Below are 11925 nucleotides of genomic sequence, written 5' to 3'. Positions count from 1 at the left end.
TTTTTTTTCTTGTTTAGCAAAAGATGTTTGCTCTTTTCTTGGTGGCCCCAAGCCTGGCAACGTTACTCAGGCAATATGGCCAGTAAAATCAAGCGGCCATCTCCTTCTTCCAGCCACATGAATCCTTGTTAATTCATCAAAGGCAGTGTTTCTCCCCCAGATTTCCATCTTCTGGGCACCCAAATTAAAACTGATTAAAATCCTGGTGCTGCCTTAAATTGACAGCAGCAGCCTGCCTTTAGATTAACATGCTTCGAAGGGCAAATGTGATAGAGCACCCTCATAAATCACTTTTCAGAGCCGTCTGTGGTCTCTGGACCAGATCAGGAGGTGGACATGGAGCTGGGCCTGGAGCTGGAAGAGGGAAACATCGCCTAATCATGGACAGGGAGCCAAGGCTCCAGTGAAGGGAAACCACGTCTCCCACTCGCTTGTGCAAATGAGTGAGGTTCTACTGTTAGTACAAGAGATTCCAGGTTACGTGCAGATGTGATGGATTCGTTTCCTTAATTAAAGTACCAAAATTAAAAGTTATACGAAACACATCTAAATAAAATAATGGGCACTCCTTTAGGCAACGTTTCCTAAACCAATAAGCAAAAAGGGGGAAAAAAAATGGGATGCACCAGGAACTCTTAGTTATTATATACTAACCAGACTGTGCATGGCACATTTTATTTCTATAAAACTATTAAAACTATTACAAAATATTCAAAAAATACATTTTAGTAAATTTACAGCAGTTATTTCTCAATTTATTAATGCAAAACATCCTTTTCTCCCCTCTGTACAAACTATCGTCTCCATCGTCACAGAATTGCCGCCATGTGCGCTTTTTAAAAAATATTATTTTCTAATAAACTTTTTTTTTTCTTTTGAAGTTAAAAATAACAAAGTTTCTTATGGTTTTTGCAAATAAAACGGTGGTGTAACAGTCTTGACTTCCATGAACGTGGCCAAATGGTGTTTTTTTTACAAAGCAAAACATGGAAAACAATACAGGAAATGACGTTACATTTGAAACTATTTAAATTAAAATAATATATTCTCAATATTTTACACTATTTCAAAAAATGAAATGTGATTCAGTTAAGTATTGATCTCTCAAAAAAATCTAATTTACAATTCTGTGTATAAAAATATAATTTACGGACCCCCATGAAGTTTGTCTTTTTCGGTGTGTTTCTTTGCTTGCTTGTTTTTTAGGCTTGCTGAAATGAAGGAGCAATGGAATGGAGAGATGGGAACGTACAGAACTTTGCCTTCTGAAAGTCAGGACACACGTGACATGTAGAAAAATAGACTCTGCGCAGTTTCGCTTGGCCTCACAAAATAATTTTTTCCCCTATGAGTACAGTTCACATGATAATAAATTATCAAAGAAACTATTTAAGGCTCTTGAAGGTCCGGTTCATATCATTTAAAACATCTATTCAAAATACCAAAGAAATAAATATCCAGGAGAGGAGGAAAAAAAAAATAAACAACAACAAAAAATAAACAAAACAACAAAACAAAAGAACAAATAAAAATATATATATATTTATAAACTAAACAGAACAGAACTTCCTGGGGTCTTTGTTTCCCTTAAAGTCTACTTTGGACTGTCCTACTTAATTATTATTATTTTATTATTATTATTTTTAGGTCTTAATCCGTGCTCTTTTAAAAATATGTAATTTTTTTCTTTTTTCTTTTTTTTTTTTAGGTTTTTCTTTTCTTTTTTTTTTCTTTTTTTTTTTCCTTTTTTTCTCCTTTTTCTTTCTCTCTCTCTCTCTCCCTGTGTGTCTCTGTCTCTCCCTCGGAGGCTGACTGTCGGCCAGGGCAGCGCAGGATGCTCTCAGCTGGACGGCACCACCATGCCCAGCGGGTGCAGAGAGTCACTATCCAGCACCCAGCTGCCGATGCGGTAGAGGAGGCGAGAGTACCAGTGGATGCCAGGGGAGGTGGGGGCATCCATGGGGGTCCCACCGCTGGAAGGGCAGAGGGTGGCCAGCATCCCCTGGAGCAGGCGGAAGGGAGCGAAGGCCCAGTGTGCCCAGCTGTGCTCCTCAATGACGGCGTAGCAGGAGGCCAGCACCCGGTTGATGAGGATGGTGCCCTGGGCAGTGAGCGGGGCATATGCTCCCGAAGCTTCCTCCCGCAGTGAGACGCTGTGCACGGCCGCTGGCAGGAGGTGCTGCCCTCCCTCTCCCAACACATAGACTCGTTGGCCGGGCCGCACACGGCTGGCGAAGAGCGCCTGGCTGCTGAGGGTCCCTGCCTGCGACTGGTTGTGTTGGGGGGCCACGAAGAGGAGGTGAGCAGCCGTCAGCAGCAGCCGGGCCCGGGGCTGCCGTGTCTCAATGACATAGAAGAGCTTGTGAGAGCCGTCCTCCCGGTCGAGGAAGGTGAGGAAGTCGCTGTAGAGAAGCCGTCCTTCTGCATCAGCAACCAGCACACGGTCCCCAGGGCTCAGGTCCTTCACCAGCTTGGTGCCGCCTTGCTCCAGGTGCACTGTGGCCGAGCCAGGGAAGCAGCCCCCGGATTTGGCCGCCACCGAGTTTTCTGTGCAAGGAAAGAGGCGCAGCAGGGTTAGAGGGGGCATCCACCAGGTCAGGGCTTGGGGCATGAGGGAACACCCCACTTCCCCGGACACCCCATTCCCCCTGAGAGGCACAGGTGCAGGACACAGCCTTGCTCCTCTCCAAAATTCCTCCATCCTCATCTACAAACATGCCCCATTTGCACTCAGCAGGTCAAGTGAGAGTTCCCTTTCTGCCAGATTTGAGCCGATGCATCTCCCTGGGGGTTAGGATTTACAAGGGTGGTTTGTCTCACTAAGGAAATATTCCTGCTGAGAAAGATGTTCCAGAACAAATCTCTTCTGGAAGAGCTTCCCACTTGGCTACGGTTTGCCCTGCACCAACACTTGATGACAGATAACTCTCAGGCTTTTAAAGCAAGGTGGTTTTCCTGGCATAAGTTTTCTCCTCTAGGTGACTGTCCATGCTCACAATGCTCGGAGTCCCCACTCAGCTCTTACTGAATGACTGCATCTTGGGCAGCAAACAGCAGAGAGCAGGAGAAGGCTTTGCCACGAGGAGCACATAAATTTGCCCATTGCCTTAGTGGAAAGCATCGCCCTAGATAGCATCTTCCTTGCCTTTCCCACCCAACTGGAAGAAGGATACTGTTCCCTGACCCAAGGTGTCCCCGGCCAGCCCCATGCCTGTTCCAGACCCAAGAAGAGCCCTCCTTCACCTCCTCCAGCTCTTGAAGCTACTCAGTTTAGATACAAAATGCTGTCATCAGCTACCGCTGTTGCCAGCTACTGCTGCCTTCCAGTGGTACGGAGGCAAGCAATGACAATCACAGAAAACAAATAGCTGTGAGACTTTAAGTCTGTCTTGCAAATCCCCTTCTGGAAGTTGAGCCACATGAGGGGCAGTGGGAGAGGGCCTCTGCCCTGTTCCAGGCTGATCTCTGACTTTACCAAGGAACTCTGCAGTGCTCCTAAAAGCTCTGATTTTTCGTATATTGGGTAGTATCATACAGTATGTCACAGTAGGAAGCATCTTTGCTACAGCTGTTGACATTCCTTACCCCTCCCTTGCTTTCTCCTGCTTTCTCCCAGTTACTCGCTAAGCCAGTTTAGAGTCCTGGTGATTTATCTCCTAAAGGTGGTTAGATTTTATATTTTGCCTCTGTGGTTGGTACTAAAGCTCTTATGATTTAAATAAATCCTTGGAAGGTCTCCTAATGACTTTCTCAGGAAGGAGAGGAAGGGTGAAAATTAGACCGTTATTGATTTGCTAACGACTTTATCACTTCTCCTTCAGAAATGAAGCAGCGAGATCTCTAAGGCCTCTTCAGGGAGGACATGGCAACAAACAAGCTATGTGCTTTATGTGGAGCCCTCTGCCAGCAAACTACACCTTCCTACAAGCCGGCGGTAAAGGTCTGGCTAGAGCTTTGTTTGCATATTCAGGGACTTGATGAATAGATCTAGTAGTGTAGCAGCTCTACAAACATGCCAGTGAACTGGCAGAGGTGTGAAAATCTGCTTCTTTGAGCAGTGCTTGTTTGGGTTCTCTAATTAAAATCCAATAAAGGATCAGCATTGTCATTCTGATTCATGTAATAAATGCAGCCACTCTTGGAAGAGAGGACACTTCCATTTTTTTCCCAGCTTCTTCCCCCCTTTCCTCCCCCTCCCTATTTGTTCAGGTGCAGAAACCCTATGTGCCAATTCACACACATACTCTCCAAAAAACCCAGGACCTTCCAAGCACTATTTGCACAGCAGAGCCACTTTTCCAAGGCACTCAAGATCTGTATTTGAATTTTAAATGTAGAAGCTTGCTCTAAATACTTGCTGTAGCGCATTATCAATGTCCCTTTTACCACCCCTGCCTCTCCCTCCTCTGTCCTGGTGACAATAATTCAGGCCTTGGGGGAACTCTTCTTTGCATTCCAGTCTCCAGGATCATACTTTTTGCAAACAGAGATCTAGATAAAGAATCTTCCTGCCTGGCATTATGGGGTTTAATCTTCTCATAAGATGCTCTGTCATGAAGGGAGGTTTGGACAGTTTGAAATCAGGCTGAGTGGGTGGAATTCAAGCCTGCTCCCTTGCAGCCCGCATGGTACAGTCACACGACCCTGCCTGACACCCTCTAAATATTGCCCCCAAGCCCGTGTGTGCCGAATCTCAATGAGCAGCTTGGGGTTACTCCTGCCCTATGAAACACCCACTGGGGTGGATTAGGGGGTGCGCTTGGCCTAGGGTCATCACGCACCACAATTGACACCTTGCGCTATAAAGCTCATCTTTGCTATTGAAAGGGATGTTTCATATCACCGCAGGGCTGACAGCTTTGAAGGGCCTCCTTTTGCCTAGAAAGGACCAGGGAGCTGAACAAAAGCCATAGCAGGCTCTCAGGACAAAGCCCACATGGGCTGGGAAAGGTGCTACCTCGGCTCAACCCCGGGGAGGTTTGGGATAGATCAGGGGGGATAAGCCCCTCTTGCAGACCCCCTCTTGCAGCATTGCCATGCCTGTTTCCCCGTCGTGGGGCCGCTGGTTTTGAAGCAAACGGCTATACTTAAAGAAAGCCCATTATTTTCTTTCGCAACCCAGTGTTTCTTGACACTTCCAGCGGGCTGCTGGGCCAGAGGATGTTGTATAAAGCGCTTTAGCTGCCATGCGGGCGGGTGGAGGGAGGCGGGGGGAAGCGGACTGGCACTTGCCAGACGTTTTGCTTCCCCCCAGAAAAGTGTTCAGCGTCAAGAAAATGAACCCTGCGAGCCGAGGATTTCTTGCGAGCTGTTCCCGGGTTGAGACAGCGTGTGGCGTTGTAAGCACAGGGGAGGGGAGGGGAAAAAATTATATGTATGTGTATCCCTATCTGGGAATTTCCTAGCGACTACCGCTGAAGAACGCAGGGGACCACGTTAGTTATTTATTTTCCTGGAGATTAGCGATCGCGAGTAAGGGCGTGCAGCCAGCGGGGCGGCTGGAGACGGCCACTAGTGTTTGTGTTGAACATGCTCTTTGGATGGGGAAAGCATCAGATCCCACGGGGGGAGGAGAAGGGTGTGTGGCTGCGGCGCAGCGCTCGGGGGAAGGCTGGGCAGGCAAATCACCCAAATAAAAATGCTGTCCAAAAGTACCGCAGTGGCTGGCCTGTTTTCTTTTCTTTTTTTTTTTTTTTTCCCTTTTCCCTTTTTTATTTTTTCCCCATTCTTTCCTTCCCTCCTTCCCTAAGAAGCTGCGCCATCGACGGCCCCACTCCGTACCCCCGAGGGGGGTCCAGACGAGTCGGCAGGGCTGATGGGGGGACTGTGCAGGGACGGCGAGGGGGGGAGCCCGGGCGGCATCGGGAAAGGCGGAGAAGGCTCTGGGGGGCTGATCCGGGGCCTCCACACACCCCCCGACGTGCCCCTGGGCAGGCTGCCCGCCTTACCTGCTTTGACGGAGCAGTGGATGTGCGCCTTGGACTCGTAGTAGACCCAATCGAAGCCGGCCTCGACGGCCAGGCGGGCCAGCATGCCGTACTTGCTGCGGTCCCTGTCCGAGGTGGTGATGTCCACGGCGCGGCCCTCGTAGTGCAGGGACTCTTCGGAGTGGTGGCCGTCCTCGTCCCAGCCCTCTGTCACCCGCAGCTTTACCCCGGGCCACTGATTCATCACCGAGATCGCCAGGGCGTTCAGCTTGTCCTTGCAGCGCTGCAGGGCACACGGGGAAGGGCGCATGGCGGGGGTGCTCCAGCCAGGGCGGGCACCCCCTTCACCATCTATTCCCCCCCAGGGTAGCAACCTGCACCCCCTCCCCAGCCAAATGGGCCTAGTCGTCCCCCTTCTATCCCTCCCCTTCAAACGTGCCGCACGATGCTCAGCCCTGGCTGAGCATCTTCTTTCCCGCTGCCGGGGAGGAACAGGGAGGCAGGTGAGGAGGAGGAAGGGGGGGTGAAATTTAGGGACACGGGAGGAAGAGGGGTTGAAACACCGCAAAGACCAAGCGGGACGGAGTCGCCCCTTCCCCCGGCACCTGCCGCAGGGACAGGGGGACCCCCAGCGCCACCGCCGGCCCTGGGGTGTGAGTGTGCAGGCTCAAAGCCACCTGCAAGGAGAAAATTCCTGCCGCTAAGTGCCCTGTCCCCTTTCCGAGAGCAAAGTTTCTGCCGAGAGCAAACACTCGCCATATATCTTGGAGTCACAGATTCCCTCCCGGAATGTCTCTCCGGGTCTTTTCAGCTTAATTCTGTGTTGAAAGGGGTCTCAATACATGTTAACAGCCTTTATGTGCTGGAGGGAGGGGTGGGGTTTTTTTTCTCTCCCTTCGCCCATCACTCATTAGAGCCCTCAAAGCAGCATGGGCTGGGAGCATTCACTCCGCTTCAAACATACATCGGCGCTCTCCTACAAAGCCGAGCAAATCCATACAATAATATAGCTCTTAGTGGGAAGATGAAAAGCAAGGGAGGGCCAAGGAGGGAAGTTAAGCGAAGCAAGGATGCTATGCAGGCCAGGAGACTCTTTGTGTAGAGTGAAACGTTTCCAACTCCGTGGAGAAGCACTACACGGTTCGCCATCGCGCCTCCAGAGCCACCGGCCTTCCCCGGGGCCTGCAGCACAGGGGTCCTGAAGGGACCGAGCAAAGTGGGGGGGGGGGGGGCGAAGGAAAGGGAAGTGGGTACAGCGGTGGAGGGGGCTGAGCGCCAAATGAAACCCTGAAAGTTTGGGGCAGCGGGGGGATCTTAGCCAAGGGCGGGGGGGGGGGGGGGAAGCAGAAATAGACATGACAGCGGGTAGGGAAAAAGGGCTCGTAGGCCCCCGGAAATAGTAAATCAGCACCAAAAGCATGGAAAAGGGCTTGGCTAAAGGTACAGCTAGAAACTCACACGTTGCCAACTTCCACCCCCTCCCCTCCCCCTTCTGAGAAGAAAATAACTCGCTGATATACGGGAGGTGGTTCGCTTGGTACAGATACCAATGTGGATTACAGCCCCGACGGGATGCAGTGAGCTGCTCTTCCCTCGCTTTTCCTGGCCCGACCGGGATGTTCGGCCTTCTGCAGGACCATTCCCTCAAGTGTGCTCCCAGCACACATACTAACACACCGCAAAGGCCCCCTTCACAGCTCCCAGCAAGGCAAAGCCCCTCCATCACTTCGACGACGCTACTTTTAGGGACGTGACAAGGTTGTTCAACAAGAAAGTTCCCGGGTGTCTATTAACAGCCATAAAAAGCAATTCCAGCAATACACAAGTTCCCAAGAGATATAAAATGCAATCGTGAGCTCACTTTGGACTCTCTGGCCTACCGTTTTATGGAAAGAGCAGGGTGTCTGGGGTACGGCACTGTTCCCGGCAACAAAGCGCAGCAGCACAAGGAAGTTGGGTTTAATTTGTTTTCTCCTCTCTCCCCCTCATACACCTGAGAGGATGGCCATGTTCCTCCACCGAGTTACAGGGGAAAGGGAGCGAAGGATCAAACGTCTCAGCTACTGATAAGGCAACTGCCCTGCGCCTCAAGGTGATGTCTTGGCCCGCTGCTGCGCAGGGAAGGCAGCTGGCAGCGGTGCGGACAGCGGTGCGGGGTTCTTCCCGCTCCGGCCCTGCCAGCACCAGCTCCCGGCTTCAGGCGAAATAAAGGAGAAACGACCGCCTAAAAGGACCTTCCTCCCTTTTACACTGCCTGAGCTGGATTGTCAGAGTCAAAAGCCGTGAAGCCCAGACTATTTATTAATTCATTGGGTCGTGTGCCACAAATCAAGCCCAATTCTGTTCAGCCACCGTGAAGCTCAGCAGGGCTGCCTCCACTAACGCTTTGTGTGGAGGCAAAGTTGTTCAACAAGCCCTCTCCTGCCAGCTCCTAATCTCTTCACAAATGAATTGCTTGAAGGAAACACTTAACAGGTACCTGTCAGTGTAAACAACCTGGTGGGCTTCCTAAATGCCAAGTTGATCTCTAAATTCCTCACATCACGCACCGGTTGTGTGCCTGCATTACACGAGATTGCTATTTTATTTCATACAAATTCCAGCTTTATCATACTGACCTGGCCTCCTTATCTCTCCCCAGAATCCAGCCAATGGCTGGGGTGGGGGGGGAGGGAAAGGAGGAAGGGGGGAACCTTCAGCAAACTCCTGTTGTCACCTGCAAAGTTGAGAACCTGACTTACCTACCTCTGTTTGCGTTTTCTCCCCCCTTCCTTCTGGAGTTAATATTAACTGGCGGCTAATGCATTCGGCAACTATTCTGCAAGTTTAACGATTCTATTCAAGAAAGGTCTCTCCATGGTTGAAGGGCTCGCGAAGCAGGCGTTTGAAGGCTGAGATTTAACGAGAGGTCGCTGGCCGAGGGGGAGAGAGAAGCCGGGCAGGGACACCAGCGACAGGCCGGCACCTCAGGGAGCTGCCGGCCCGGCCGTGCCCGGGGAGGAAGTAGGGGTCCAGGGCGACCCTTCCGCCCGCTCCCCAGAAGCGTTGCCCGCCTCGCCCCGGGGGAGACGGAGACTGGCTCGGTTCCCCCCCCCACACACCTCGCTTCCCCTCTTTGCCACCGGGTTCCAGGCGTTACGGCCTCCCCGTCCCCTCCGCCTTCAGCCCACCTCCCCCCTTTGTGTCTAAGGCACGGGAATAAGCACTGAAGGAGGGGGGGCGGAAAAAGTATTTGTTTTCGTTTCGTTCGTCTGAGGGAAGTTGACAGAAGGTCAGGAGTTCAGACGCTGCCAGCTAATGCAGCGAGAGCGGCCAGCCGCGGAGCCGGCGCGGCGTGCCCCGGGAGAGCCGCCGGGCCGGGGTCAGCCCGCCCGCCGCCCCGGCCCGCAGCCCACCTCTCCCGACCGGCTCCCTGCTCCCCCCTTCCCCGCCGCCCCGCTCCGCCGCGCACACGCACCGGCGCAGCCGCGCAGGGAGGGATGCGCCGTGCCCCGGCGGGAGCCCGGCTCCCGCGGAGCCGCCGCCGCCGGGCTGCGGAGGAAAGGGCGAAACCCGAGCCGGCGCGATCGATACGCGAGGGGAGTAAGTGGAGCTGAAAATGCGAGAGATGCGGCTGGCGCGCCGCACGCCTCTCACCGGAGGCAGCGAGGGCGGAGGGAGGACCGCGGGTGCGCAGAGGGGCGCGGACAGCGCTGCGCCCGAGCGGGGCACCGGCACTAGCTCCGCTCCGCACCCCTACGCGGGGCAGCGGAGAGCGAGCAGGGGCGCGCCGCGGCGCTGCGAGGTGCGGTGCGATTTAAGGTGGTCGGGAGGAGATAGATGGTGGCGGCCGCCGGTCCCTCGCCCCGGGAGACCCGGGAAACGTGCGGAAAATCAGGCCGAGGAACGGGGAGAGTTTGGGAAATTCCACCCCCCACCCCCTCTTCCCCGCGTCCACTCCCCGCCTAGTCCTTCCCGGCGAGTCCTGTTCTAGCACTGAAGGTGGGGCTTAAGTGTATTAATATTAAAAAAGCGCTGTTGACCTATATTTGGAGGAAACCCATTTCCAGTGTCTAGATTGCATGTAGTTTCAGAAACTCCGGGATTGGCAGAGCAATTGACTTCACCAAGCTCTCTATTGAGCATGAATAACAATTATGAGGTGACTCTCGGAGAGGTTCTCGCTCCCTCTCCCTTTCTCTCTCTCTCTCTTTTTTCTCTTTTTGTATAAAATGGTTCCGCAATCCGATTCCACCCGAGATCCAATATTTACCCAGTTGTAAACCTTGTGCCATCAGATTTTTTAAAACAGAAGGTGATGCAATGCCGATAAGTTGCAAGTCCCTCCCCTGTGGAAGTACCAGAGCATTGGTTGCGAGCATCCTTAAAGAAATATCAATATATTTACGCTCTGATGGGCACAATAACAAATGATGGTATTGCAATACGAGCTATAATAATACGGAATCAGGAGAGGAATGGTCGATCCGGCTTCAGCTGCCTTTTGTGAGTGCACGACTGCATGCCTACTATATTTAGAATATGCTCGCGAGGGGAAAATAATAGTAGTAATGAAGGGTAAAATTAAATGAGGAGGAAAAAAAAAGAGAAAAGAAATAAAATAAGATATATCTATATATATATAAGATCAAGTCAGCAGGCGTAGCAACCGAGGAGTACGTTTGTAATAATGAGTGGGTGGCCTGGCGGTCACTATACACTTGGGGTCCTCTGTGCTGTTTGCAATTCGTTTGATCAAAGTGCATCCTTGGGGACAAAATGCAAACAGCAATCTCTAACCAAGTTACAGGGAACGCCATGGCACGGTAATGACTGTAAGTATCACACAGATTCCCCCACCGAACAGCGAGATAGCTCCAGCCCCTGCTAACTTGTCTGGAGAGATGGTATTTACATTCAATGGGGGGAACTAGCCGAGTTTGGAGGGGCGGGGGGAGGAGGGGGAGAGGGAAAGAGGGGGCTTTCAAAAATACTAAGACAGATGCGTCCTTTAGGATTGCTCAGAGAGGTTAACAAACACAAATACAGGTATCTCTGTGGCTCTACCTGAGTCATCAGTCTGTCAGCTCCCGTGTTCTCTTCATCCTTAAAAATAATGTCAGGGTTGTAATTTGGGGTTAGTTCTTTAAATCTCTCGGAGTTTCTTGTGATCTTCCCTTCATATCTTCCACTGGCCCCTAGGGTCTTCTCTGCCACATTGGGAATAAACTGCTTATAGGCTAAAGGGGTCAGCTTTTTGGGGTGTCTCCTTTTTCCAATGCCCCTGCCTGGTCCACAAGTCAGCCCAGAGGAGACTAAAAGAGCGCAGATGAAGCCCACCAAGAGAATTCTTGTCAACAGCAGCATTTCGTCCATTGAATCCAATTACTTCAAAGCTCTCTGTGCCTATCCCTGGCTGTCTCTCTAGAGCTCTCTCGCCTCCTATGTCCTTGTCTGCTTTCTGAATCGTATACTATCCACCGATCCCTAGCAAGACAGGTGCTGGAATGGCAGGCTTTAGGTCGCTGATAACGGAACACATCGGAGTTTGGTCGGGAGACAGCAATCGAGAGACAAAAAAAGGGTCTGATTTTAATGGTAGCAAAGCAAGACGCTTGTGAGAGGAGTCTGCCTTTAGTTCTATATTATAGCTGCCAGGGCCGCGAGCTGATTGGCCAAGGCGAGACAAGCTTGTCTTCTGATGTTTTAACCCTCAAAAAGGCAACAAATTCTTGAAAGATTTTTTTTTACCTCCTTATACCTGAAGGGCTTGGAGCTGAGCGGGGTGGAGATCGCGCTTTCTTGGGATAACATCAATTACACGCTGGGTTTTCTTTTTGTTGTTTCTTTTCCTTCTTCTTTTTTCTTCCTTTTTTCAAAAACTTTCTTGGCAGAATGGTACATTTGTCAGCAAGAGGAACAGATGCCTCTGTGGAAGAAAGGGGGGGGGGGGGGTGTGCGGGAAATAAGATTAGCAGCCTGCCTCAGTGCAAGTCAAGTTTCTAAGGGCAGTTGCGGT

General features: G+C 51.4%; 1 protein-coding gene across 1 annotated transcript; it reads right to left on the bottom strand.

The window, feature by feature from the left end:
• Window positions 1–667: 667 nt before the first annotated feature.
• Window positions 668–11509, bottom strand: SHH (sonic hedgehog signaling molecule). The gene is made up of 3 exons (XM_065666806.1): window positions 10974–11509; window positions 5949–6210; window positions 668–2547 (listed from the first exon to the last, which is right to left on the bottom strand). The coding sequence occupies exons 1-3, from the start codon at window positions 11280–11282 to the stop codon at window positions 1841–1843; spliced, it is 1278 nt and encodes a 425-aa protein (XP_065522878.1). The 5' UTR covers window positions 11283–11509; the 3' UTR covers window positions 668–1840.
• Between the last annotated feature and the right edge of the window lie 416 nt (window positions 11510–11925).

The sequence above is a fragment of the Lathamus discolor genome, chromosome 2, assembly GCF_037157495.1.
Source record: "Lathamus discolor isolate bLatDis1 chromosome 2, bLatDis1.hap1, whole genome shotgun sequence".
Classification (NCBI taxonomy): Eukaryota; Metazoa; Chordata; class Aves; order Psittaciformes; family Psittacidae; genus Lathamus; species Lathamus discolor.
The sequence above is the reverse complement of the archived record's forward strand: the minus strand, read 5'-3'. Positions and strand labels throughout refer to the sequence as shown.

Coding starts and splice junctions, on each gene's coding strand:
- SHH (XM_065666806.1), bottom strand. CDS start 11,282: ATGGACGAAATGCTGCTGTTGACAAGAATTCTCTTGGTGGGCTTCATC. Junction 6,211..10,973: donor CTGACAGACTGATGACTCAG/GTAGAGCCACAG, acceptor TGTGCCCTGCAG/CGCTGCAAGGACAAGCTGAA. Junction 2,548..5,948: donor CCACTGCTCCGTCAAAGCAG/GTAAGGCGGGCA, acceptor TTCCTTGCACAG/AAAACTCGGTGGCGGCCAAA.